The 27,908-nt window shown below is 39.5% G+C and overlaps 1 protein-coding gene across 2 annotated transcripts in view; it reads left to right on the top strand.

Moving 5' to 3' along the window:
* Nucleotides 1-27,908, top strand: part of unc5ca (unc-5 netrin receptor Ca) — a 187,328-nt gene that overhangs the window by 64,732 nt on the left and 94,688 nt on the right. For both annotated transcript variants that reach the window (XM_085425666.1, XM_085425667.1), the window contains exon 2: nucleotides 27,567-27,803. In XM_085425666.1, coding sequence (XP_085281792.1) covers nucleotides 27,567-27,803 — 237 coding nt within the window. The remainder of the gene's footprint in view (nucleotides 1-27,566; nucleotides 27,804-27,908) is intronic.

Genomic DNA, 27,908 nt, shown 5'->3' on the forward strand with positions numbered 1-27,908 from the left:
ATGACCTGAACACATAAAAGTTATTTCCACCCATGACTTTTTTTTCCATCTACTATAAGAAAATAAAAGTGAAACAGAATCTATAGCAGTGAATGTTATGAACATGATTTAAGCAGATTTAAGCCACTGAACAATTAATGTTTGTATGGAATTACATATTCTGGTTATTTGATCATGCAAAATAGATCTTTGAAAATTAATTTAGGATACATTGTGAGGAAGAGGGTCTTATTACTTTAGTGAAAGATATTCATGCATACCGAATTGATGAAATGCACGTAGCAAACACTGGAAACACCTGACTGTGCACATCTTTACTGTGTAATATTTCCATTTTTATTGAACACCATAGGATTCCTTTTAAAGAAAAACTTTACAGTGTACCATGCACGGTGTAGGCCACTATGTGATTTTGCTGAACTTTGTCCTTCATGTCTCAAGCCTCAGGAAATCCAAAGTCCTATTAACTCTGGGTGATATAGTAGCACAGTACTGAATCTTGTTAGATGACAGCAACTGCGAGATACAGTTTTCTGATTCTCAGAGAAATGGCTTCGGACAGGAACAGTGGTTCTCGATCTCCAATTCCCCTCAGGGTGCGTTAAGTTTTTGTTCCAGCTTATCCCTCCATCTAGTCGACTCAATTGTGCTGTTCAGTGAACAGTGAAATGGACTTAGCAGCTTCTCAGTACTGTCAGGTGTGTTTGTTCTCTGAAATAAATGAACAGATGGCTCACAAACCAGCAACGGGTCGAGGAAGCTTGGGGTGTGTGTGTATGTGTTTGTGTCTGTTTGCTCATATGCATGAAAATCTGTGAACCTGCTTGTGTATGTATGTGTGTGCCCACGCATGTTAGGGGTGTGTACATTTATGTGTATGTAGATTTGTTTGTATTTAGGCCAGTGCAGTAGGTATTTTGGCAGATCGGTCCTTGGCTAAACTTTCAGTTTTGGACTATGAGGTCTGGCAAAGACGAGGAAAATGGAGAGGATGATGAAACGGGGGATGAAGGGAAAGAATGAAAAGACACTCTGGGGATACTGTAGCTGAAAAAAAATGGGATAATTAAAAGAAAAAGCAGAGGAGAGAAATTAAATGAAAAGTTGGAAGGGATGTAGGCAATGTAAGCTGAAGGCAGAGAATTGGAAGAAAATGGGTGGAATTCATTGAGGTGATGATAAAGAAAAAGCACACGAGGACAGGAAAAACACAGGCTGTCGATATGACAGCCAAACAAAGAGGTGAATGGTTACATAATCAAGAGAAAACAAATTAAAAAGAGCGAGGAGAGAAATGAACATGAACCAAGAAGCAAACATAGCATGGTGATGCTTGTAGAAAATGAATAAAAACCAGATGGATGTGGATATAAGATGAAAGTTGCGTAGACGTGAGAGTATTACAGAATGGAACACAGCCATTTGAGGACACGAAGAATGAAAAAGGAGAGAAGAAAGTGAGGCACAAAATGGTAATCGTAGATAAACGATGAAATTGGGGGATAGATGAGGAAGTTAAGGCGGATAATAAAGAATGGCAGCATTAGAATCAGACGCACAGTAGGGGGACGATGATTATAGGAAAGGAGAGACCGAGAGAAGCACGCGAGGGTTACTTCAAACAAGAAAAGAATTATAGGACACATTTCCTACTCTGACAACAGCGTGTGAGCTTAGAGGATAAAAGGCTGAACCGTGGAAGGATGGATAGATGCAGAAAGCGGTTTTTTGGTCCTACAGAAGGTGTTGAGGGACCCCTGACATAAAGATCATGTGACCTAAACTGAAGTTTAATTAGCATATGTAAATTACAGCTGCTTCTCATGCGCCAGCTCTCTGGTTTCTCCAGCTTCCTCAAGCTCTGTCTCTCACCTTTTTTTTCCCGTTATTTTTTCTTTCATCACCTACTTGTCTGCTTTTTTTTACTCTGTCCTATTCACTCCGTCACTTTTTTCCCCTCACATAGTCCATTTTATTTACTATTTTCTTTTTTTGTGACTGTCACCTTTTGATTCAGTTCCCCAAACCTTTTATTCCCCCACATCTCAACTCTCTGCACACCTCCTCACTCCCTCTTCTTTATGCATCTCTCTCTTCCTTCTTCTCCTGGTTGCTTGGCAGATAATGTTGGCATTTCGCTAAGCAATTGTTGACAGTATTATGGCACAATTTCACTGGGATATTTATGTGCTCTCTTATCTAAGTCTGTGAATAAACCAGCCAAACGGTGAGCTAGCAGCATGATAGCCAGCCAAACAGAGCAGTCAGCTTTGCAGCCGCTCCACTGAACTACAGGGAAAACCTGATCACCTTGAGCTCATCAAATGTAACCCACACATACACACTGGAGTACACACACAGTGCACATCTGACTCTGTACTGATACAATGACCCTTGTAATTATGCTGAACCATCTCTCTTTTTCTTTCACTCTTTTTTTTTTTATTATTTCTCCCTCCCTCTCCCGTCTCCAGTGTTCACACCATGTGCGACACTCACAAACATCCATCTGCAGTCTTCAGATCCTGTTTCCTTCCTTCCTAACTACTTGGCTCACTGCCTGAACACACCTCTCTTCTTCAATTTGAATTGATTTTGTTGCTGTGTCTGAATCACAGTAACATTTAGGTTACTGTCAGCCTTGCCTCGTCTCGGTCATTCTTAAATTGCTGCTGTCCACAATGCGTTGAGGTTTGCAATAAAGAACTGTTTTCATAGATTTATAACAAGCAGATTTAAAATGCGATGAGATGAGAGCTAACTGAAGCAATCCTAGGGATCCTGAAGCGATCCCTATTATTTTATTAGAGGGAGCAAATATGGACTTGCTGACCCAATTTTTGTATTGAAATGTTTCATTGTACCGTCTATGCAGTCACGTGATCGTATTTCAACAGCCTGCTTCAATGAGCATTTCACTGCTTTCAGTAACTGATAAAAGCAAAACAAAAATGCGCACACACACACACACAAACACTTGTCAAGTTTGACACACTTGACTCTGGCTACACTGTTGCCAAAATGCTGTGCTGATTTGTGAGTCAGAGCTATCGTAAGCTTTGACAGCTCACCCAGTAAATGTGAAGATGGAACGTTTCACATGTACCGCGCCTTTTACAGGGCTGCCAAGTCTCATGCACAGAACCTAAACCTCACACAACTAAAACTTTCCATATGCCGTCACACCAAATGTCCACATGCAGCAAGAAGCCATATTCATAACCAGTGATGTCACCGAAAGAAAGGCCCACGAGTCATCCTATCTTAGCTCACAGAAACCTTAGAAGCAACTTCCTGCCTTAATAGGTCACCAGCCTATTACAGACTGATGGACATTTGTTAATAAACAGTTAAGCCGACCCCAGCATTTCTTTGGGAAAGCTGGAATACCTTGAGATAACCAAGACAAACATGGGGAGAATACGGAAACCCGACACAGAAAGCCTCCAGCATGGATTTAAACCCATGAGTTTCTTGTTGTAAGGCAACAGTGTCAACCACTGCACCACCATGCTGGCCTTACTATTCAAAATCATAAGGCATTTTACCTAAATAAATTGTTTTCTAAAACCCAGGACACTGTAACGGAGAACCATTTCAGATGTTTGTTTTTTTTTTAAATACATATCATATAAAATCAATCTGCATGTCGAGAAAATATAACTTTTTGGTTTTCAACCACTGAGGACTGCTGCCGTAGCAGCTTCTTTCACCCTATGCCTGAAAAATATTTTTCTTTAGGCACAGGACGTGCATCTCTGTACCATCTCCCACAATTGCGTCTCACTTAATGTTTACAGTTTTTCTCGATTGCTAAAACACATTTCTTGAAACTACGCCTCATATCCTCACAACAGTAAACACAAATCCATAACATCTCACTCAATTTCCCAAACATCCTATTTCCAGGTCAAAATGAAGCTCCACACCCAAAACTATTCACTCCTGCTGAAAAACCAAACTTTGCCCTCAGACATCAAACACAAGCCCTCAAAAACACACACACTACAACAGAGTTTTGCACACTGGTACAATTAATTCAAAACAATAGTTCCAAAACAAATAGGTTGCTTATGGTTCTCCCCTTCAAAACCCTTGTCACATGATAAACACAAAAGACGCAACCAATGTATGTACAGTGGCACATTGTTATTCATGTACTATACAGTACAACACACACCAGAAACATTATCCCACCTCAGCATCTTGTCTTTGGTCTGGGTCAGGCCAGAGAATCTCATCCACATTCACTTTTTACTCTTCAAAAGAAAGCAATTCGAATCATCCACAATGCAGGTTATAGGGAACATACAAACTCACTATTTTTGCAGTCTGAAATATTGAAAATTGACGATATAGTGAAATTCCAAACAGCACAAATTCTATTCAAAGCAAAAAATAAAGAACTGCCAGGTAATATTCAGAGTATGTTTTTTTTGAAAGAAGGAAGTTATAATTTAAGGGGTTTTTGTAACTTCAAAACAATGAAGGTACGTACTACAAGAAAAGGCTTTTGTGTTTCTGTTCAAGGAGTGAAACTATGGAACAAACTGAATATGGAATTAAAGCAATGTCCAAACATAAAACTGTTCAAAAAGAGTTATAAAAATATGATCTTCTCGATCTATAAAGAAAAGGAAAATATTTAAATTAAGTGAATGTCTCTATTTAAAAACAAACAAACAAAAAATTCATGATGTGATATTATAGTATATAGTATATCAGAAATCTGTTCACTATTTTTATTACAAATTATATCAGTAAGGAAGCTGACTAAATATTCACTGATAATTTATGGGACAGGGGTGGGATTACAGTTTTTCTCAAATGTTAAAACACAAAAGCCAATCCTGTAACCCAAATGACCAGTAGTCTAAACACATTTACTAAATGTAGCCACCATATTCCAGTACCATAAACACATGTCACATGAAGACACAATTCACAAAACACAACCCTCTGTACTCATAAATCTAAACACATTTTTCCTTGCTAAAACACATGTTGCAAAACAACTCTGCTCATATCCTCAAATGAAAGCCCATGTGATGCAAAATGCTTGCCACAGTCACCAATCTTTGAACACAGGGAACACACCTGGCGTCATTCACTACACACAATGACTCAAAATTGAAGACACTTGTTGCTAATGCTGTACCCACATGTAAAAGCAAGTTCAGAGTGCACAGTATGCTGAAGGTTCCAAACAAACACAATGGATGAAGGCAGAGTCAGGGGAAGAGGAATTTGATGCAGAGGAGGGAGAAGAGCTGGCCCTGGAAGAAGAGGAGCAGGCAAATGAGGAAGAGGAGTTCAAATGAGAGGAGGAAGAGGAGCGACCAACGAGGAAGAGGAGAAGGCCAACATGGGAGAGGAGAAGGTCCAGGAGGGAGAGCAAGACAACCTCGTACCATCATTACGGACGAGATGCGAGCAACAGCTCAGCGACATGATGCCGCACAGTGATTGTGGTGTGTGTGTGGTGTGAATAACGTAAATAAAAAAACTTCACACCCTGTTCATGTTTTCAAGATTACTGTTGTGTGCAATAGATTCTGTTTTTGCATTGAGTTGTGTTACAGTAGTGTACGTACATGCAGGATTTTCTATAGATTTATACTACTCATATGAAACTCACAAATCTAAATGCCTAATCCTCTGCAGGGATCTACGACGATCCGTTACTGTATAGTTTCTAAAATATGCATTGGCAGTTATGAAACAAAGAACCTTCTCACAAATTGAGCATTGTGTTTTCAATTGTTTTGCTGTAGTGTGTAATGCTGTGTATAGTGTTTATAGTTTTGACAGCTTCGAGCTGCTCTCTTGGTGTGGGAGTTTGAGTTTTGCAGTGGGAAGGTGTGGTTGTGTTTATGTAGCTTTAGAGAAGGGTGTTGTGTTTGGACATTGGGGGACCTGGTGGTAACGTTTGTGACATGTGTTTTAGCATTTGAGAAAAACTGTAAATAAGTGTATACTTCTTCCCACTCCCTTTCAACATGTAAATCAATCAGAATGTTTTTTTGTATGTAATTTGTATAGTATATTTTTTTTCTCTCATTTCTTTTCTAAATGTACTTGTATATTGTTCACATGTTGAAATAAATTACCAATCAATCAATCAATCAATCCACATCACAGGCTATATTGGCCCCAGCCAGGCAGTGGGGGTAAAATCCTCTTGCATGCCTGATCCACCCCTGGCATGCATCTACTGATATGTCTAGGCAGGCCTCTTCCATGGCCTGAAGGAGGTGAACACGGACATAAGGTTCTCGGTCATACACTTTCCACCGCCATGCCGAAAATAACTCCTCTATCGGGTTTAGAAAGGGAGAGTATGCAGGCAGAAAGATATTAGAAAACCTTGGGTTATTGGTAAACCAGTCACGAACCAGAGCAGCGCGATGGAAGCTGACGTTATCCCACACAACAACGTAGTGAGGCTGCTCTGGCTGTGCTGGTTCCCTGTAGTGCAGCTGGAACATATGTTGTCTTAAACCATCAAGAAAAGCAAGGAGAAGCATAGTGTTATAGGGTCCTAGTACGGCATGGCGGTGGAGTACCCCTCGTTGGCTGATGGCTGCGCACATAGTGACATTCCCCCCACGCTGACCAGGGACATTTACAATAGCCCGATGGCCAATTATGTTCCTCCCCCTTTTCCTTCTTTTGGTCAGGTTAAAACTTGCCTCATCCACAAAGATTATTTCATGGGGAACAGGCCGTCCTTCAATCTCAAAGATCCTCTGCAAAACACATAACACAGTAGAGTCAATCGGTACCCTGAACCACAGTTCAAGAGTGCTGAAATGGCAGCATAAACTGCCATGCTGTGATGGTACACAATACTTTATACAGTATCAAAACTCATACCTGAACATATTCCACACGTTGGTTTTTCACTCTGTCAGAGTTTCGTTCGAAAGGGACTCGGTATGCCTGTTTCATCCGGAATTGATTCTTTCGGAGGATGCGGTCAATTGTGGAGAGGCTGATGGCATTTATGCCTCGAAAAAGATGATCATCCTCAATCACTCTCCTTTGCATCTCTTTGGATCCATTGTTTCAAACCTGAATGAGCTGACTTTGGCCCTTTTATCTATCCATCGCAGGTTCTGATTGGTGTGTGCTAAATTTTGACTCCTAGTGTTTCCACCTGGTTAATTGTGTGCTAATTGAGCTCAAGCTATGCTGACTTAAGTTAACATTATTGCATGCTAGTGCTTTCTAAATGACTACATGGTGTACGCACTGTAAAATGTAGGGATTTGTGTGTAGAGTTTTGCAGTAACAGTTCACCAAATTTGAGTCATGTGTCAAAGCAGGGAATAGTGTTTATAGTTCAGGGAAATGGGTGAGCTTTTTGAACAATAGCGTTACGGTTTTGAAATTTTAGTTTAGAGGCCTGGTTATAGTGTTTAAGCAATCGAGAAAAACTGTAATGTACTTTTTTGTTCAATAAACACTTGCTTATTCCAGGCTATTTGTTAAAAAGCATCTCTTTTTCCATCTCATCGCAGACATCAAACGTCTGTGGAAACCCTTGGGTTCTTTGCATGCTAAAAACCTTAACAAGGTATAAAGCCAAGGGAGGGGTCTTGATAAACACCCCTTTGATGTCTGTGTGCTTAAGTTCACTAAGGCAGCATTATAACGTTCTACATTTTTATGAGATTTGTTGTGTGAAAATGAATACAGCTTGTGCGTTTCGCTGAACTCGCACACTTGAGCTTGCTTTTCCCTCACCATTATGCTTTGTTCTCTTAACTTCTCATTACGATCTACAATCAAAGAACGACAGACGTAAGAGTGCTTTGATTTACCATAAACAGTGTGTTTTACTGCTGCTGAACTGAACGGACCAAAGATCAGAGATCTTCTGGTTTCATGCTGCTGTGTGCTTTATTGTAGACTGAAGCACAGAATCTCGCTGCTTTTATGTGCACTGTTTAGCATGTATTTCGAATCCAATAAAGAGAATACTTTTTCAATCAAATGGTTATTAACAAAATAACATTATTTCTTTAATTAATTTAATGACTTTTTAATTGAAAGTTTGCTATTTAACATGTATTTTTTTAATTTTCTGTCTATTCAACTCTTCTCCTTCAGTCAGTTGAGTAGATGTCAGCTAAAACTGACGTATGCTTTAATGGCACGGCACAAGTGCAGCATCTTTTTTAAGGCTTCTGTAAAAAGAAGTCAAAATCAAAACGCTGAAAATTAAGGTATTTGTTTTGCTTTTGCTTTCTTAATTGCATTTTGAGTTTCCAAACAAATGCTTTCTTTTTAAAATGAGGGGATGTTTTGCTGTCTTTCTTTGTTTTCTTTTTTTTTTTTTGTGCCAAATACTGTATTGCTTTGCCGTCTTCTCTGTACATCAGTGCTTTGCTTAAATATTCATAAAATTGCAGCAGCGACTTTGTCACAGCTGATTTATGCCGACGGTCTGAATTCACAACATGCAGATATTTATTTATCCTTTAAATGTCTTCATTTGTTTTTGTACTTCTGAATGCGCACAATCACTTGAAATATTTCCCATCTGTTGGAAAATCGTCCCCTTAAAGGATAATAGAATTTCAAAGATGCAACATAAATCAGGGCAAGCAGTTGAGCCCGTCTATATCTTTCCAAAGTACTTTGAGTTCTAAATAAATAATTTTAAACTGTAATTTGTAATATATAAGCATCCACCTGAAATGGCCATTTTAGGTATCGGCATCTATATATGGGCAGAGACAACATACCCGCAGGTCAAAATAACTGATATGACACCGCTCTGAATCATTACAAATATGGCTAACTATTCAGCATAGATGTGGTCTTTTCTCTCAGCTGTGTTGTCATTTCAGCATTATGAGTAAATCACAATAGACATGTTTGTGGAAAATACCAGTGCTCACATATTATGAAGCACAGGGAAAAGGGAAAACTTTTCCCTGTGCTTCATACTTTGAGTTCTAAAAGTATGTGATTCATTTCCACAGTGCTTTAAAAGGCTTGTATTTGTAAATAGAATATGAGAAGGGACTGTGTACCATAGCTGTTTACTCTTCTTATGTTTCTTTGTTTTTTTTATTTGCGGTTGCTTCATTCTTTTACCTCTCAGTTCCTCTCCAATAACTCAGAACTCTAAATCTTAGTCTATTTCCCTTGTTCCTCATTCAGCAATCTTTCTTTTTCTTTTTTTCCCCGTTTCCTCTGTTATGGTCCCTGCTGTCTGTTCCTCTCTCATCTGTGCCTCCCTTTCTCCTCCCCTATGTTCTGCTCTGCAGGGCCCCGAGGGCGGATTTAGTTAGAAATAGTGTGAGGATGACAGAGAGCATGAAGAGGAGAAAGGCAAGAGGAAGAGATCAACAGATAGCCATAACTTAGTGTCTTGTCAAGCTTGTGACGCTGATCCAGTACAGAATCTGATCCAGTGTCATCCATTATTCTGCACCATGAGAGACCAGAATAATAAGATGGCTTGCAATGGAAATATTCTCTGCATCCCACAGGACTCTGGTTGCAGGACCCCAGGGTCATTATTCTTCAGTCTTACCATAAGTAAAGAGTCAATTCCACAATTTCATTGCACATGTACAATGACAATAAATGGCTATTCTATTCTATTTCATCAACCCAGTAGAGTATTTTGTTTAAGTTTAGGAAAATATTGTCTTACTGATGAATTTATACATTTATGACTTGTCAAAAAAAATTGAGCACAGTTGCAATCTTGGCATATAATTCTATTCCAGACTCAGTCCACATAACAGCTCAGCTGATACCCTATAAAAGTGAAATTTAGACAGGGCGCTTTTTTCATTGTTATTTATATTGTGGCACATTCATCGTGAACTTTTTCTGGATTTTGAACTGAGACATGTCCCCAAAATTTGACAACCACTTGGTTTTCGAATCCCGATCATGATATAGGATAAGGACCATGTGTATGTTTTTAATGATATGATGTGTGGAATTTTATTGTTCTTCTCGTAACCATGTTTCAAGAGACCTTGTGTTCTCAGCTGGTCAGAGAAGACTGATACACAGAGCACATATACAGATATCCATGTGTGCACACATTCTGCACACTAATTATCATATATAATATGGTCATTATCATATTCCTAATTTCCACCGAAATGGTGAAAGACCACAAAAGGGACGTCAGGGACACAAAACAACATTCCATAGCAGGGTCATAAATCTCCTGTCCTTATTGCCCCCCACCACTCATCCCCTCTCCCAACACACACATACACAGAGCGGCCTGCACGCACACGTCTGTCAGATGTGCACTGCGGTAATTAGGTCTTTCAGGTTATGATAATGTTTGTACTATTTTCTGGTTCATCTCCTCACTGGTGCACAGAATGCCATTAATCACACCAGTCCAAATCACATGCTGAATCCAGAGCAGACTTCCAGTGTGTATATGAGTTTGTGCATGCCTCATTTGATAGTGTGTGTTTCTGTGTCTATACTGACGGAGGTGTGATATATGACGAGACAGGGAAAGAGCCCAAAAACGTATAAGGGGGGTGAAAAATTGAGAAGTAATGAAGGCGTTTTAATAATGTGCAACAGACAGACTTCCGCCCAGCTCCGTCTTTAATCTGATTTTCTTTTCTCTTGCTGCTCTCCTCCTGTTTAACTTTCCATTGATCTCTCATTGTTTTGTTGGTACCTTACAGAGGATTTATACTTCTGTGTTAAATCTATGGTATAGGTACTTTGTAACAAAAAGACCCGTCTGAAAAACTACGACGTAACCCATCGAACCCAAGTATCCTTGATGTGTCCTTGAGCAAAAGCCAAAATCCAACTCTGTCACTCTAGGAAGGCTCATCCCAGACTTGTCTACAGAGGCATGTGAAAACAGAGATTTCCCTCAAAGTGTCAAAGTAAAATTTCTTGAAATTTTTACCACAGTGCTAACTCTGGCTAACCCTTCATTATCACCCAAGACCAAAATCAGATATCATCATGGAATAAACCAGTTAAATCCCAAATCTCACATACATGCAAATACAGTAATACAAAGTGTTACTGATTAAATCTATTCACACTTTCTTAGTTTCTTAGTTTTAGTAGCACATCATGTAACTGGTTAGTCAGAGCAACCTTTCAAGCATAACACAAACACACACAGTTTTTATGTAGGATGAAGAGTGTTACATAAAACACCTTTTAAAGCCCCAAGGACTCAGAGACGCACAATAAAACTTCCAAATTTAAAAATGATATGTATATTTATCTGTCTGCACTTAGTTCCGTAAGTATTTTTTTACAGTAGTCTATTGTGTCTTTTCAATGACACAGTCAAGACAACTGAAGTGCATGCATTCAGCTTTACTTCAAGAGGTTGAACAAAAGTATTGGATTAACTGTTACTATTTATTGAAATCTCAGCATTTTTCACATTCATTACATAGTGTTGAGGATATTGTTCATCATACAAACAACATAATAGCAGTGCTCATTATTTTAATTTCTTGTTTAGTCTCTAGTGTACTCATTTGTATAAAGAATGGGGAGAGTAAAGCAGGAATACAGCAAGTATGTGTACAGAGATCAATAACCAAAGTGGAAACAAAACAAAAAGAGCATCTTCAAGGACACAAGATCACAACCGGTCACTTTTTTCTCTCTTTTGGTTCTCTAACATCGGATGGCTCTGCCACCTTTCGTTTCTTATTTTCATCCTCCTACTCCAACTTTCCTCCTTTGCTCTTTAGCTCTGTTAGCTTGCACCCCCACACATCACAAAGGCACAGTGCATACAAACTGATGACATGTAGACATGATGTTGCATGTTGTGAAATATGCCTGGTGTTTCAAAGGAAACATTAAAAAAAACCCATTGATTTTCTGTGTATTCCTGGTGTGTGTGTGTGTGTGTGTGTGTGTGTGTGTGTGTGTGTGTGTGTGTGTGTGTGTGTGTGTGTGTGTGTGTGTGTGTGTGTGTGTGTAAGAAAGAGAAGGAGAGAAGAGGTAAAGGAGGAATAAAATGAAATATCTTCTTGTTAAACTGACTTCAGACTGTGGCTGATAAAATGTCACCATATCTCTGCTTTCTACACAATGCACTGTGGCCTTGTGAGACACCTGTTATAACAAGAATGCATCTTTGTGGTTTTGCTTTTAAAAGTAATTAAACTGATACAAAATTACCCCCAAAAGGAAAATACAAACTAACAAATTAAGACTGAGTGTAGCAATTTGCTGTAATGTAAGGTAATGAAGGTCAATATTTGGTATTACCATGTTTATTCTTCACCACAGTCAGAACTCTTAGGCTTTCTTTTCATTTTTTACTTTAAGCTGTCTTCAGGACTAGGTCTTTAGGCTTCTTGAATGACATTCAAAGCTCTTCTTTGGATGTTAGCTGCCTTTTGTTATGGTCTCTGTTAAGAATCCTACATTGCTTCAATAATGTTGATGCCCGGGCTCTGGGGAGGCCAATCCACGACTAATAATGTTCCATTGTGTGTGTTTTCTGTCCATATATGCTTTTACTACTGTAGCATACAAAGTACACGATGCACACGGTGTTGCAAGACCAAATGATGCTTACTGGCAATTGTTCAAACACCTTTGCTTTGCACAGCTATTCAGCTGCCTCCTTCAGATTTACACACCACACAGGTCTCCCGTCAGCTCCCAGCATCCTACTAAAATAAGGAAGGCATGACCAGGTGATGGAGAACAGCGTTGTGAGTCAGCCTCCCCTGACACCACACCCTGAGCCCACTGCTCCACCACTCCCCTGCAACTGAGCCACAAACCACAACGCCGCCACAGCTGCACTGAGAGTGTATTTCATGCTGGAAACTGAAGTAGATGCCATTTAGATGCTTTTCAGATGATCAAAATCTGCCTGTGCATTTCTATATTCATAATTCCATCAACTTCCATCAAATGCAGCCTTAAACCATGACACGGCCTCCACTGTGTTTTAGAGATGGTAGCAGAAGACACACTGCTGCTTCTCTCCTGATCCCTTCTCTACATACCGACGGTGATTTGAACCACAAATTTACGTTTGGATTCATCACTCCACAAGACCTCCTGTCACTAATTTTCAGTCCGGGTCTTGTGTCATTTATACTACATACCTCAGCCTCTTCTTGTTGATTCCTTTCCTGTCAAGAATGGCTTCTTGACAGCCATTCATCCACTGAGACCAGGCTTCTGCAGAGAGTAGATGGCTCAACTGAGAGGTTGATCTTGCCTTAAAGGAGAAACCCTTCAAGAAACCTTTTGCTGCATTTGTGTCCTGATAACGCAGAAAAGCATTTTAGGCTAAAATACTGTTCCAAAGCTTTAGGGGAACTTAATTATGATATACACCTTTGAACATGCACACTGTCAAAACAGCAATAATAAAAGTCCAAAGCATTTCTGCACATTTGATGGATTAATATTTGTTTGACAGCACACCATATAGCAGAATATAGTTTTCACCTGCCAGCTCTCTGAAAACATTAGTATTGGCTCACTCAGCTGTAGTTCATTACCTTTGAGCTTACAAGGCTGAAACACTTAAAACCCATTCATCAGCTTTCTGACAGGGCAAACTGCTGCAAACAGATTCAGTCATGCATTGAATCCTCTCCGTTAGCCCCGCACAACATTTCAACTTCTGACCTCAACGTCCACCTGCACAGAGGCTCTTTCATCATACAACACATCTTCTTTATGACTCACTTACTCGCCCGCTTTCTCTCCCATGCACACATTGCATGTGTGCGTGGGCGCACGCATATACACGCACAAGCACAAAAAATGTACCAACAGTTGAAAGCTCATCCCCTTTGGCCTTTTGACCCCAGTTAACTAACTAACCTCTTGTTATTTCCCCTGTTCATTTCACCTCTTTGTGTGGGGCCTCGTTTAAGAGGCCCACTCATGCAGTGCTCATAGCCCCCGGGCAACTTCAGCTTTCAGTCTATCAACATATCTATCTTTCTAGTAGATTGATTCACATAAATAGAGTGACTCGGTCACTTGTTCAATTGAAGATTTGAACTTCTAACCCTTGCCTTGCTTAGGCATGACCAGTGTCTTGGAACTAGTATTTCAGGTGCTCTTTGTACGACTGCTTTTTATGCTAATGTGAAGCAGAAACAGAAGGTGCTGAAGCAACAAGCAGAGCACTTAGCATTTTTCCATTTTGACCTTGGTCTTGCTGTTTACACGCAGATGTGTTATGTATAATAAAATCAGCATATGCAGAAGTTGGCAGAAGCAGTATCAAAACAGCACAGACCATATCCTCTAATACAAAATGTTCCAGAATAATATGTCATTGCTCTTGTCTTGTGCCTCTGTGATATCTTAATAAAATGTATTCTACTGTTTCCACATTTGAACTCTTAATCTTCTTACTTATATGTGGCCGTGTGTTGTAATTACAGAGCATCCTTTAACACCATGACTGGACTGGAAGTTCCGAAAGTGGTCAAGTAAAAGTTAATGATGCATACAGGCAATTCCTTCTCCATATGAACTGAATATGAACCTTATACTTTCCTGTGTAACGCTGTCATGCATTTTCTAACCAGCAAATTTGTGAATACATAATTAACCGCAGAGTGACTCTGTGTTTAATGGAATTAAATTATGTTTTGAAATGGAAATGAACGTTAAAATTGAATCACCTGTGGCATAAAACCCACAAACCTTTACCCATGTTTCCACACAGCCATTTTCCTAATGTTCAGTCCCCTATTAAAACCCTTTCCTTAAAATCCTACTTTAATAGTATTTTGATTGACAATCGTTTAATTGGTTTATCTGCAATAAGTGAAATAAACCTTTTGCCAGATTAATATTATCTTTTGATCTGCACCATACTAGCGGGAAATCACAAAGGATAATCTGCTTAAGAGTAGTGTTTGAGCTAGAATGCACAATCTTTCTGAGAATTTAGACAGTAAATACACAGAGCCATGAAGCTTTAACTTTTCTTCGTCTTAAAGATGATGTGCTGACTCGTGACACTCTTCTGCTGCCTTAAGCTCTTAGAAAAGGGTGAAGAAAAGAAATATTTCAGTATAAAGTAAAGACATCTTTTCAAGGTAGGAAGACTTTACTGGCAGAAGGTACTTTTTATTCCACTTGCCCCTTTTAAAACATTTTGTAGTTTTACTGCCTGCTGCCATTTGAGCTTGTGAAGTTTCTCACAGCTTTGAACTGTATACCCATGCCTTCGGTCTTCACTATTTCTGTGCTCACCAGCATGGGTTACATCTGGGCCACATGTCAGAATGGTTAGCAATCAAGTGCTTCTCAACAAACTGATGACACAACAGAGCAACTCTGGCATTCCTATAGCCAGCACCATCTAAGCACCAAGCCACTGTTGGGTGAAATGCTCCATGTTTATTCTCACCAGTAGTATTTTTAACACCAATGACAGAAAGAGGGCATGATGGAGTTAGTTAAAAATGAATTTTTAGTACTTTTAGTACTTGTCATAGCTGTGTGAAGGTAGGCAGGAATGGTGGATCCAAGAGCTGGACTCGTGGAGGCAAAGTTAACTCGAAATAAACGGCTTGTGGGTTTGCAGACAGAACCGAAAACTAGCTAAACTGGGAAAGCAAAACTAACAGGCAGGCAAGTTGGCAAACAGAACACACAGTGAAGAATGCGGGACGACACAACGACGAGCGGGGGAAGACGCAGACACTAAATACAAGAGGTGAACAAGACTGAGAGGAAACAGCTGGGAGACACGGCTGACATTGATTACACTGACGAGACAGGGAGAGCACAAAACTGAACACACTGACATAAGACACAGACCTTCAAAGTAAAACAGGAAATGCACAGACTGGATTCAGAGACACGGTACAGACGGAGAACAGAGGGAACACATGGGCGGACACTAAAAAGAGGGAGCACGGAACCCTAAAAAGTATAAACACAACATCAGAATAAACTGGTACACAAGATTATCATCATGATAATAATAATAAACTCAAAACGCTGGGTCAAGCAACCCAGGACCATGACAGTACTAGTAAACACAGAGATCTTTTGTTGAGTCATGTATGTTGTGTGGTACACAGTAAATCTTATTCATCCATCCATGATATAATCATCATGTCATCTATTAGTGGGTGGGCTATATTAGGAAGCAAGTGAACATTTGGTCCTCGGAGTTGTGTTTATATCATGCGGATAGCTTACCTCTGAAACCCCCTGCACCAGGATGCATGGTGGGAAGAAAGCATCCAGCAGAGGAAACACAATGCTTTTACCAATACAATGAAGCCATTGTGTTCATTTACACTGAAATGGTTATTAATAGCTTATTTCATTGTAACATTCAACAAATCTTGGTAGTATTTACAGTATGTTCTAGCTCTGACCTTGCCCCAAATATGTCAATTACTTCAGGTCTCTCAGCTCAGAACTAGATGTCTAGAGTATATGTCTTTTTATAGGTTTCATTCAGGCCCACTATGAATTTTCTTTTCCTTCTGGTCACTTGAATTTATCTGCGATTCAGCCTTGTATGGGTTGGCAATGTTCTTCGCCCCAGGGGCTGATGAAACCCATTCAAAAACCCATTGTGTAATTTTAAAAGTCTTCGGATTTCACCAAAATAGAGCTGAAAATAGAATAAGCCTGTTTCTTTCCTGCTCCTCCTCCAGTTTTCTCCATCTCGCTCACACAACACGCTCACAGAGGCTTACTGTTTAGATGCCCGTGCTTGTGTGCTGTAACCATTGCTTTACTTCCAATAAGCTCAAGTGAACCTTGATCCAGAAAGTAGTGCTGTACGAAATAAAAGGTAATTAGGACACTTCCTAATCTTTTCTTCCTCATCTTGCTCTCACCATAATGGAACAAAATTCCTTGGCGCTTTTTATGGCACATTAGTAATCCTGCCATTTATTTTTATAGCTATAAGGTGTGAGCTCTAACCCAAAGATGTTGCTTTCAAAGAAATCTTAATTTGATGCATTTTAAAACAGTGTAAACAATCCCAGACAAAAAGAAAAAATACAAATCAAAGACAATTTAAAAAAAAGATTAAACCTAAAGGAGAGGAAAAACTAATGAGAAGGATAATAAATAGGGAAAAAGTGTTGATGAAGAAATAGCTTTACCATCTTTAGTCAGGCCAGTGACCTAGTTTAAAAGTCAGAGAAGGTGTATGCATTACTGAGCTAAAATAGAGACGAGAGAAACTGTTGTTTACTGTGTGTGCAAGACAAAAGAAAGCAAGAGCGAAAAGTATGGTCAGTAATGTCTCTGTAATAGGGTCAGATACAGGAGTCCATTATGAAACCCCCTGGAGGCTCTATTTATAGTGACCAAACCGGGGGGAGGGTAGGTAGGATATATAGAGTAAGAGAGGTTGTGAAAAATGTGGAGAGTTTGAGATGAAGTGGTAACGGAGAAAGAGAAGAATGAGCGAAGGAGGATGGAAGGAGGTGGTGTGTGGAAAGATGCCAGAGAGCAAAGCAAGGAGATGAAGCATTGGGGAAGTGTGTGTGTAGATGGATAAAGGCGTGAAATGGGGATTGAAGATGAGAGCAGGAAGTGCGGAAATATGCCAGAAAGAAAAAGGAAAGGATGGAGGGAAGATTGAGAAGGAGGAGAGAGACACAGCGGGTGGGGGGCTGGGGGGGAGACGAGCGATTGTGGCTAGGCGTGAGAGAGACCAAGTGTTGAAGTTGGGAGAGAGATGAGGGCGGCAGAGAGAGAGAAAAGGGATAAGAAGGGAAGAGAGAAGTGGTGAGCCTGCAGATGGTGAAAGGCATGAGCAGTGAAATGACGGATCCAATTTTATCTACAGCTCTGAATAAGATCACCAAAATATGGGGAAATCTTCAAATGAAATAAGCCTGTAAGCTGTTTTTATCATTTGATTTTATTATTCCTGTGTGTTTGTGTCTGTGTGTATGTTTGCGTGTGTGTGTGTGTATGTTTGTGTGTGTGAACATATTGTGCTGCTTTGTCCTCAATAAATCTTCAAAACTGGGAAAAGCATTGAGTTTTAATTCCTTTTTAAGGCAAATGAGTAGAGCAGTATGAAGCAATTTGGATAAGGAGACAGGATGGAAGACACGGAAACACTAATGCATCTGAAGAACAGAAAGAAAAGAGTGGGGGAAAAAAAAAGAGTATGAAAAAGCCACAAGGCACAGGAGATCGGGTCCTGCACAAAGTGGCTGGGTGGGTAGAGTACTGTGTGAAATGTGCCTCTGGGGAACTGACCTAAGAAAGACGGATGGCTAAATCTATGTCATTACTCCACTGCAAAAGGAGAACGAGGCTGCAAGCAATAAGAAGAAAAGAAGGGTAAGGTATGCATTATATGTGAATATGCATAGGTTGTCTAAGGAAACCAGGGAAGACATCACAAACCGAGATGAAAAGGAAGAGAGAGACTCAAACAGATAGGAGGAGGGGAAAAAATCATAAAGACACATAAGCCTGCACGGAAAGATTCTGACAGGTGGAAAATTATGCAAGTGCACATGATGAACAGAGTGAAACCTATTTGGAGAATGAGATATTGATCATACAGCCCAGACATGCACACCACCAGTTGGCCATTCTATTAGTTGTCTGCCTCACAGAAAAAACATTACCCTATCTCCCTGAAAATAGAAGTCCTTCCCCAGCCAGTGTTTTGATATTCTAATGCACTGCCCTGTGCTGGCTGCTTGTATTAATAGCGATACTGAGCTGTGATAGTATAACATGAATGAAAGCAAAGCCTCGCTTTTCCCTCAGGCCTGGGATAAGGGAGACAGAATCCATCTGGAAGATAACATTACACAGCAACTCACACAAGTTTGTACCCCCACAAGCTTACATAAGACTATGCATATAAATGAGGTATTCCGTCTGCATGTGGCTGTCTGTGATGTGAGTACAGTTGAGCCTGTGCGTAATGCCAAATTAAAGTTGTGCATTACAGAGCTGATAACTGTCCATGATTGTGAAATTACTATAATTATTCTTCTTCTGACTGTCCATGTGCTTCCCTGTTTCTCCTTGTGCACTGCTCTGTTTTTTTCTGCTTAAACGTTTGGTTTCTTACTACAGTATTACTGCATTATTCAATTTCTGAGAGACCCTGTGATTAATCAGTTTTGCAAATTACTCTTTTGGTGATTTGTAAGCTCCAGTTCTTTACACTTTGCCAGAAAACTGCATCATATTGTGAATCTGGGCAAAACAGATATATGTGAGAAAATATAAATGAAAATGATGTGTTGGTTGCATGACATCCATAGCTAGAGAGGAGGAGTAGAGAGATGAGAGACTTGCAGAAAATGGCCTGTCCTTACTGGTTCTCACACCTGACCTAGATCAGAAAGAAGACTCACATTATGGCCAAAGACTCGAACAGGTCTCCTCACCATGATCGTGTCAGCTGATAGTGTGCTTTCAGGAGTCACAAAGATGTACACAAAAAAACTACAACCAAAGCCTCATTGCTTGTTACCTACCTAGAAAGAGGAGAATTGGATGTAAGCACCCTCTACAGACCAGCCTGTGCTGTCCACTGAGGTGTATCAGTACACCTAAGCTGACTTGCACTGCAGAAACTGGAGATAAGCCCTGGCTTATGAGACATTTAAAGAGAAATGAGGCGTGCTTGATCTCAGGTTCTTCATATGTGGCAGAATACTCTATACTTTCCCCCTTTTTTTTCTTTTTGCCCCTCCATGGCTGAGCCAGATTACTTTACAGGAAATAGCTGAAGACGTGATCAGTAGAGAAATGGAATGACAGCCACAAAGTAAAGGAAAGGCAATAATGTGAGAACAAAAGATGCACCATGATAAGAAAAGTAACACCCAAGTCCTGTGAAGTATCTTTCTGTGTGTGTCTCATGTACATGTAATGCTTGGCAAAGACAGCTATATATAAAAAAAAAAAAAAAATGGATGCAGAATTTTTTCACACTGCCTACCTGCAAACACCCACGCATCAGCTGCTCCTGTGCGGCATGTGTCCCTGTTTAAAATGCGCCTGTGCCCAATTTTATATATGTGTGATGTATGTCCAACTGTGACTGTGCGAGTCATTTTCTCAATGTGACTTTTTACCAAACATGACTCAGGCGACACCTGAAGGGATTTCTATATCTCTGTTATTTTCCCTTTCATTACCTCCCTTCTTGTATTAATCACTTTGCTTTTATCTTAATTTTTTTGACCTCAATATAGCAGTGGTATCAGCGATCTTTGCAGTTTAAATTTGCTTTGGGATGAAAGCTTCTGTTGACTTTTCATTTTATTAAATTGTTGAAGAAACTGATCTTATTGAATTTTTTAAAAATATTTGGCGAAGTATCCTGGCAAGTAATTTGTATGCTAAATTGGAATTTGTTCTAAAAACTGGTAAAAAAGTCAGGTCTGAAAAGTTGGCAGGCACACCCTGTGTGAATGTGACTTTCATGGTCAAATTCCTTCAGTGGTTGTTGGCATATGTAAGTCAAATGATAGCTAACCAACTCTATAGTTATTGTACTAGTGCCGCAGATGACTGAAATAAACTGTATTAAATAAATGCTAACTGAACAATTTAGAGCATTTAGTATCTGCTTTTATTCATACTTCTTTAAATGTGCAAGCACAGTATAATAACATTCATCTCAACACACATCATCCACATAAATACAGATGCAAACACAAATGCATGCACATGTATGACTGCATAATATTAGCACATATTGCAGCATGTGCATTGATTTTTAAAATGCACATGCTGCAATATGTGCTTACTATTCTCCGAACTGATTACTAATAATATGGAACTAAATAAAATGAACATGATCTGTTTGTGGAGATTTGGAGTCAAGTATGTGAGTTTGTATCTGGAGCTGTAAAATAGATATTTAAGCTGTGAATTTTGTAGACTATGTGAAGGTGTGCATGTGCTTTTAACACAGAGTGACACTTCTAACAAAGGAAAACATCAGAAAGTTAAAAAAGCATATTGCATAAGTTATTGACAAAAAGCATTTAGCTCCTTCATGTTTTTACATTTTTTTTGTTTTCCATTGCTAACTTGAATGAATTCTTCAGACCGCGTAGGCTCTATTACAGTATATGCTATAGGTTTCAACAAAAAGGCTGCAGGATACGTTAGATTTATACTTTTTTTAATCCTTCAGACAGGGGCTCTCTTTTTGGGTCTCTCAAATGAGGCAAGTTGTAGCCTGACTTGAGTCAGCCCTCTTCAGGCAGAACTGTAAATCTAATTCCAGGCTTAGCTGGGGCCTTACATGTCATACACTAAAAGCTGGAGGACGCCAGCCAGCTGTCACTGTCTGCTCCATTCCTAAACAGTCTAACATTCACCTATCCCCTGCCTTTATGCATCACCTGGCATGGCTCTTGGCTATAACAAAAAGTGTCTTGTGTATATTATATCCATCAGGTAGACATGATTCATCAACCAGTCTCGCAGCACTTTTTGCCACACAAAATAACACAGTAGGTTTTTTTTTCTTGTTTGAGATTCCATGTAAAACTGCAACCAGCAATCAAGAGTCCTCATACTGATAATGATATAATCCTGTGTGTTTTCACGGATTTACACTGGTATATACTTCTCCTAAAGTTTATAATTAAAATATAGTTATGTTTAATTGAACAAAGTTAGTAGAATGCTGATGTGTCTACCCATAATTTACATAATCTTTCTGCTTGGAGAGTTCAGACTGAGGATAAAATTAAGTTTCAAACAGATGCAGAAAAAAATGTGAGATCACTTACTGCGTTGTTTACAAAGCAATGGGACATTCATGTCAAGTAGTTCAACAAACTTAGTCACTTGATCCCCTTTTTATAACAGATTTTTCTGTAAGAACAGCTCACACTGTTACACTTGCACACAGATAGTGTTGTTTTATCATGACATTTGTGAACCACCATAGCTTTTCTGGTATTTGGTCATTCTGCCTCTCACGAGAACCACTTACAACCTGAAAATAACTCTCACAAATGTGATTAAAAAAATCTAAAATACTTGACATTCAAAAGATAATATGTCAAGATTTTAACTGTGTGATTCCTAGAATACCATGACTACTTTTTCAATGTTGTGTCCACTAGTAAAGGCATCGTGAATAGCCTTTACCCATCAGACTGTGTAAGGAGTGCTTCGGTTTGTGAGTAAAAACAGGTTTTGACCACCAAGCTTTTTGTTTGTTTTGTTTTTTTAAAGGAAGCTAGAATGAAAATCTGTCTTAATGACACTTTTTAACAAAAGATGAAATTAGTTGGAGAAACATACCCTACTATAATAACAATATACAGTATATAAATCTTTAATAATGGTTTTATTAATAATGAAATTGCTCAGTTGTCCTGGCTTACAGGTATACCTTCAGGCAAAAGTGGGTAAATGGATCCTTACCCACACATATAGCTATTTCAAAGGATGAATAATTTAACAGGAGATGGGTAAACACTTAAGAAATTTGAGTACTGAATACGCAGTGGGAGATTGAAAAGAAAAAAAAATTCAAAAGAGAATATTAAAATCTGTCTGCAATGACAGCAAATCCTGAAAGCAGCTGAACGAGAGAAAGAGAAGGAAGACAACAGGAAATCAGAAATGCTCAACTGCTGCTCTATAGACATGGCTGATATTATTATGTTCTTTAGAGCAGAGGTCCCCAACCTTTTTTGCGCCACGGACCGGTTTATGCCCGACCTTTACGGCTTTTAAGGTGTCTCGGATAAATACAACAAAATAAAACTAGTACCGGTACCGAAAAAAGATTTATTCATAACACACGTGAAAAGACCCAGGAAAACCAAGTTAACGATAAAAACGATAACAAAATAACCCTGAAAACTGATAAAAACCCTGAAAACCATACATTTCACACCTGAGCCTCAACTCTTGCAGCCCGGTATCAAACGACTCACGGACCGGTACCGGTCCGAGGCCCGGGGGTTCGGACCGCTGCTTTAGAGTACTGTCTATCTGTGCGTGTGTGTGCGCACGAGCTTGCATGAACAGATGCTTTGGGCGGGTGTGGTTGCATGTTTGTGGACCTGCTGCTTGTCTTTTTGTTTTGCGTGTGTGTGTGTGTGTGTGTGTGTGTGTGTGTGTGTGTGTGTGTGTGTGTGTGAGAGAGAGAGAGAGCGAGCAAGAGAGAGAATGGTTGACATCATATATCCAATTCCACGGCAATGATACATTAGCCCTCTGCTGGGCCATCATCTCTCAGTCTTCTCAGTTTTCATCTTTCTCTTCACCTCCCTATACTCCCTGAATCACCTCCCTAAACCTTTCAAGATTCAAATAGGTCATTTTAAGTTGAATCTGTTAAAGTGTAAAGGATGTGTTTTTGTCCATATGTGTGTGCAGGAAAAAATGAGTGTAAGTAATGGGAAAATTGTATTTGTTGTGTTCATAAAACAATGTGTGTTTGTGAGAGACACAACCAGAGAGGAAGAGCGAGAGCTAGAGAACAGAGAAATATGGGAATCCTTTGGTGCATAAAAACACTTTTGCACCTTTACGTTTGTGCAAGTGTGTGCATTTTCCTTTGTTTTTGTATGTGTGAGTTGTGTAATTTGGCTGTAAAGATATGGATTGTTTTAGGTTTGTTTGGTTGTCTGTGGTTGTGTGTATGCTGTCAGTAGTGGTTGGATTAGGGGTAAAGGGGTGGGGGTGGGTGGCTACCATTTTATGTCTATTTACGGTGTGTGTGTGTGTGTGTGTGTGTGTGTGTGTGTGTGTGTGTGTGTGTGTGTGTGTGTGTGTGTGAGTTAGAGCATAGCCGTTTCTCAGAAAGTGAATGTTTTTGCAGCTGCTACAGATTGAAACTAACCGATAAGACATTAAGAAGTATGATTTCATGATTTCCACGGCTACTGCACTGATAGGCATCGCATGCTACTTGCAGCGCCAACAAAACAAGACCCAGGCACACATACATGCTCCTACTCAAGAGGCATTTTGACCTTATATGGCACTAAGTTTGGCTTTGTTTGGCATTAGGTTGGAGGAATGAATGCATTTTTTTTGCACTCTCCAGCATCAGCTTTTCAAATTGTTTACATATTTGTTTGTTACTCCTGTAACTAACAGGAAGATTTAAAAAGTATCAAATACTGCTCATATTGCACTTTTTCATGTAAAATTAACCTTGTTTTATGGAAACCATTCAAACCCAAAAATGTATTACTGAATCAAACCATTAAGTCATGCAAAGTCTGTGAGTAGCCTGTTGTTTTTACTGTACAAATATTGTAGTATTTGTCTTGTCAACAGGGGGTTGCTGCATACCATGTTAAATTATTTCAGCATTGTTTGCTTTTTTTTTGCTCAATCTGTCAGTAACCTATTGACTTCTATACTGATTCCAGTGGTCATAATATTGTCTGACGTTCAGAGATGATTAGTTGCCTCTGATGATATATGTTTTTAGCAGATTTACAGATATTTATTGGTTTGGTTTGTAGGTATTCTAAGGTGGGCTTCCCTACTGACTTCAAGGAGGGAATAAATGGGGTTTTAGCCAGTGGCACATATTTACAACATACTGTAAATCGCACCTGGACATTGTTCTGCTACAGCCATCCATTAGTGGTGACAGCATTCAGGCAAGACGTTTATGAGCTGGGCTGTTAGGATCTTTAAGTCACCCTGTCAGGAGATCGGGGGGAGAGGGGTAGGTGGGTGTGTAAGGAGGTGGTGAAACAAGAAAGAGGGATAAGGTTTAGAAGAGGAAAACAGATGGAAAAGGCAAAAGTGATGCGCTGTGAGAGGAGACGAAGGCACAGGGAAGATGCAGAAGTGGAAGGAAACAGTAAGCATTTGGGAAACAAAGCTTTTATTCATAGAGATTTTTCCCCCTCCATCCTTCCCATTTTCTCATTCCACCAACACTCTTTTCTAGCTATCATGTTTCTTGTGCCAATCAATAATTTATAGCTGTCGCTCCAGAGCCATGAACCCCTTCAGCTCTCTGAATGACAGATGAGGGTGAGAATGATTATTGGGGCGAAGTGAAAAGCAGTAGGGGCGTAAAAGCAAAAGCAGGTTCATGAAGGGGAAAAAAGGAGCAAAAAATAGCTATACAGAGAAGGCGGTGCAGCAAGTGAGAAACTAACAGAGAAATGGCTGAATATGACACTGGATAAATAACCAAGTGTTGGAGAAAATTTCCCACAGATAATGAAATTATACAGTGAAAATGTCTACCAATTTCCATACTCTCAGAGAACTAATTACAGAACTAAGAGAGAAAATGTCAGCTTCGTGACATCAAAGTGGGGACGCTGCCTACTCATTTTCCCCCTATTTGTGTCTTGATGTTTTACCTAAGCTGCTTTTAGCTTCTAGCCCCACAGCACATTTCTATTCTCCAAGATAAGGGCCACAATTACACATGCGCACAAATGGATATGGTTGAGGAATGGAAGATTGTGTATGCATGTGCATAAGCACATAAACACATTTATGTGTCGTTTTTTTGGATGCTGCTTTTGTGTGTATTCACAGCACAGTTTATGTGCAATTGGAGAATTGAAAAATTTGGCCTGAAAAACCATGACGTTGTGTCAGTAGCGTTCTGTATTTAAATTTTCCGATGAGTCACAGATCTCCAGGTGAGGCAGTCACACACAGAGGCGCACACATACATACAGAGGTCTAGACAGTCCACAAGGTCCAAATGAAACTGGAAGGTGATGGAGTGGAGGAAACTTATACGTTAAAAACATTTGTTTGTGTGCGAGAGCAAGTGTGTGTTTGTATGAACTTTCGGAAAATAAGTGTATTGTGTCTGCCTCTGTGTGTGTATGTGTCTGTGAGAGAGAGAGAGAATGAGACCCTAGCTCTTCTCCCTCCCACCGGCTCTTGTAATCCTCTGTGTTTTGGCGACCTTGGCAACCTGGTGACAAAACATTCCAGGTGTCGCTTTGATTGAGGTCATGGGTGGGCGAGAAGTGAAAAGATGTTGGAGGTAAGGGAGCAGGATGGACTGAGAGGAGGATAAAGTTCCTGATGGCCTCGGGGTCAGCCATTCAGTTTATTCAGTCATTTCCTGCCTGTGTGTATATATTTTCCCTGCCCATTTCTTTATTTGCTCTTCTTCATGTTTTCCAAAAACATATAAAGGAAAAGTTGTAGATTTAAAATCTGAATAAAATGGATGGAGGTTATAATTATGTTATTGATAATTAGTTTTTTGTTTGTTTGTTTAGAAAATTTATGGTTTTGGCTCACTGTTGTGTACATTGATTCATATTTTGTTTACATTTACTCTCAATCAGGGGTAAATATGGCTGCTGAAGGTGGGATATGGCAAGTCAAACTAAAGAGCATTATTAGTTTAAATTTAAACTTATGACTGACCCAATGTAATGGTGACACTAAAGGCTACACCAGTCCAATAAGGTCCATTACCTTAAACCTTACCACACTGTCTAGCGTGGTAATACATTCCCCTTTTTAAATTCATAACATATTACCATTTTGTTAATTTCTGGGCGATAAAGCCTCTGTGTCTTTGACTGACATACAGAATCAGGCACACAACCTCTTTTGTACATCTGAAATTAAATGCCACTTTAAAAAAAAGTTTTTGATTGCTCACTTCTGTTGTGTACAACTGGCCAGATGCTGTGCCATGATCACAACTTTATTGATATCTATAACATGAACACATTATAGCAATGAGAAGGGAAAAAAGGAGGCATAAGTGTGACCATCTGCTTTAAGTGAGCAACTCCATGGCATTAACTGGTAGCAATACCAGACTTCCGCACAAAAAAATATAAACTGACTTTATATTATAAAATCTTCACCTGAATATGATTTGGTTTCTGTAAATTGGAGATGCCAGTATGCTGCTCCAGATTATTCCATGCATTTTAAACCCAGGTGTTGACCCTACCTGTACAGCTTTGACTCTGCATGAGAGAGGTAGTGCTGTAAGTTACAGGCATGTAAATGTATATTTGATTAGTTTGTGATTTAAGATGGACAAATACTGCAGGTTTTTTTTTTCTGACAGCAACTCACACTGCAAATCTTCATGGGTATTTCTCCAAATCCAGAACTTGTATGTGCTCCCACTGAAAATGAACAAAAGCCCCTGATTAGTCTTGTCAACTGGCAACCAATTCAGGCTAAATCAGTGTACTTTGTCTACTTGGCTTACTGCTGTGAGTAATCTCATAAAGGATAGCTCCAGTGACTAGCTCCCAAGTTTTTGTTGTATGCTTGTTCAGGAGCTTTACTCTTTTTGCCCTCTTTCAATCAGTTTTCCTTCATTGTACAGTCTTAATTTTATTAACTTATAAAGTTAAGACACATACAAAGCCAAGAACGTCTTTTTCTTATGGCTCTAATGGCTAACAGAGTGCTATAACTGGACTCCATAAGCAGGTGTACTGTATAATGATGAGGGGGGGAAAGCATAGTAGTTTGGATAAAACAGATATTACTGATGAAATCAAAGCAATTGAATGAATACAAGATTCACAGTTCCGGCTTCTCTCTTAAAACAGACTAATGAACAGGGGAAAAACATTTGAACACTTAAATTTTCCTTCTCTTTGCAGTGAGAGATGACGAAGATTTCCTGAGTCTGAGTGAGCTCCCAGAAACCTTCCCTTCTGACCCACCGGAACCCTTACCTCACTTCCTGTTTGAACCTGAGGAAGGCTACATTGTCAAGAATAAGCCCGTCAATCTCTACTGCAAAGCAACGCCTGCCACACAGATTTACTTCAAGTGCAACAGCGAGTGGGTCCATCAGAAAGACCACACTGTGGAGGAAAGGGTTGACGAAAACTCAGGTAAGCAAAAGCTAGCACACACATCTAAATAGAGATTTACTTGGACTTTAGCAGAAAGTGGCTGTAAGGCAACTGTCAAACTTTTTGAGAGAGATTTTTTTGGAT

This window comes from Rhamphochromis longiceps, linkage group LG12, assembly GCF_057381845.1.
Source record: "Rhamphochromis longiceps isolate RC_006_pf linkage group LG12, R_longiceps_female_GT1.1, whole genome shotgun sequence".
Classification (NCBI taxonomy): domain Eukaryota; kingdom Metazoa; phylum Chordata; class Actinopteri; order Cichliformes; family Cichlidae; genus Rhamphochromis; species Rhamphochromis longiceps.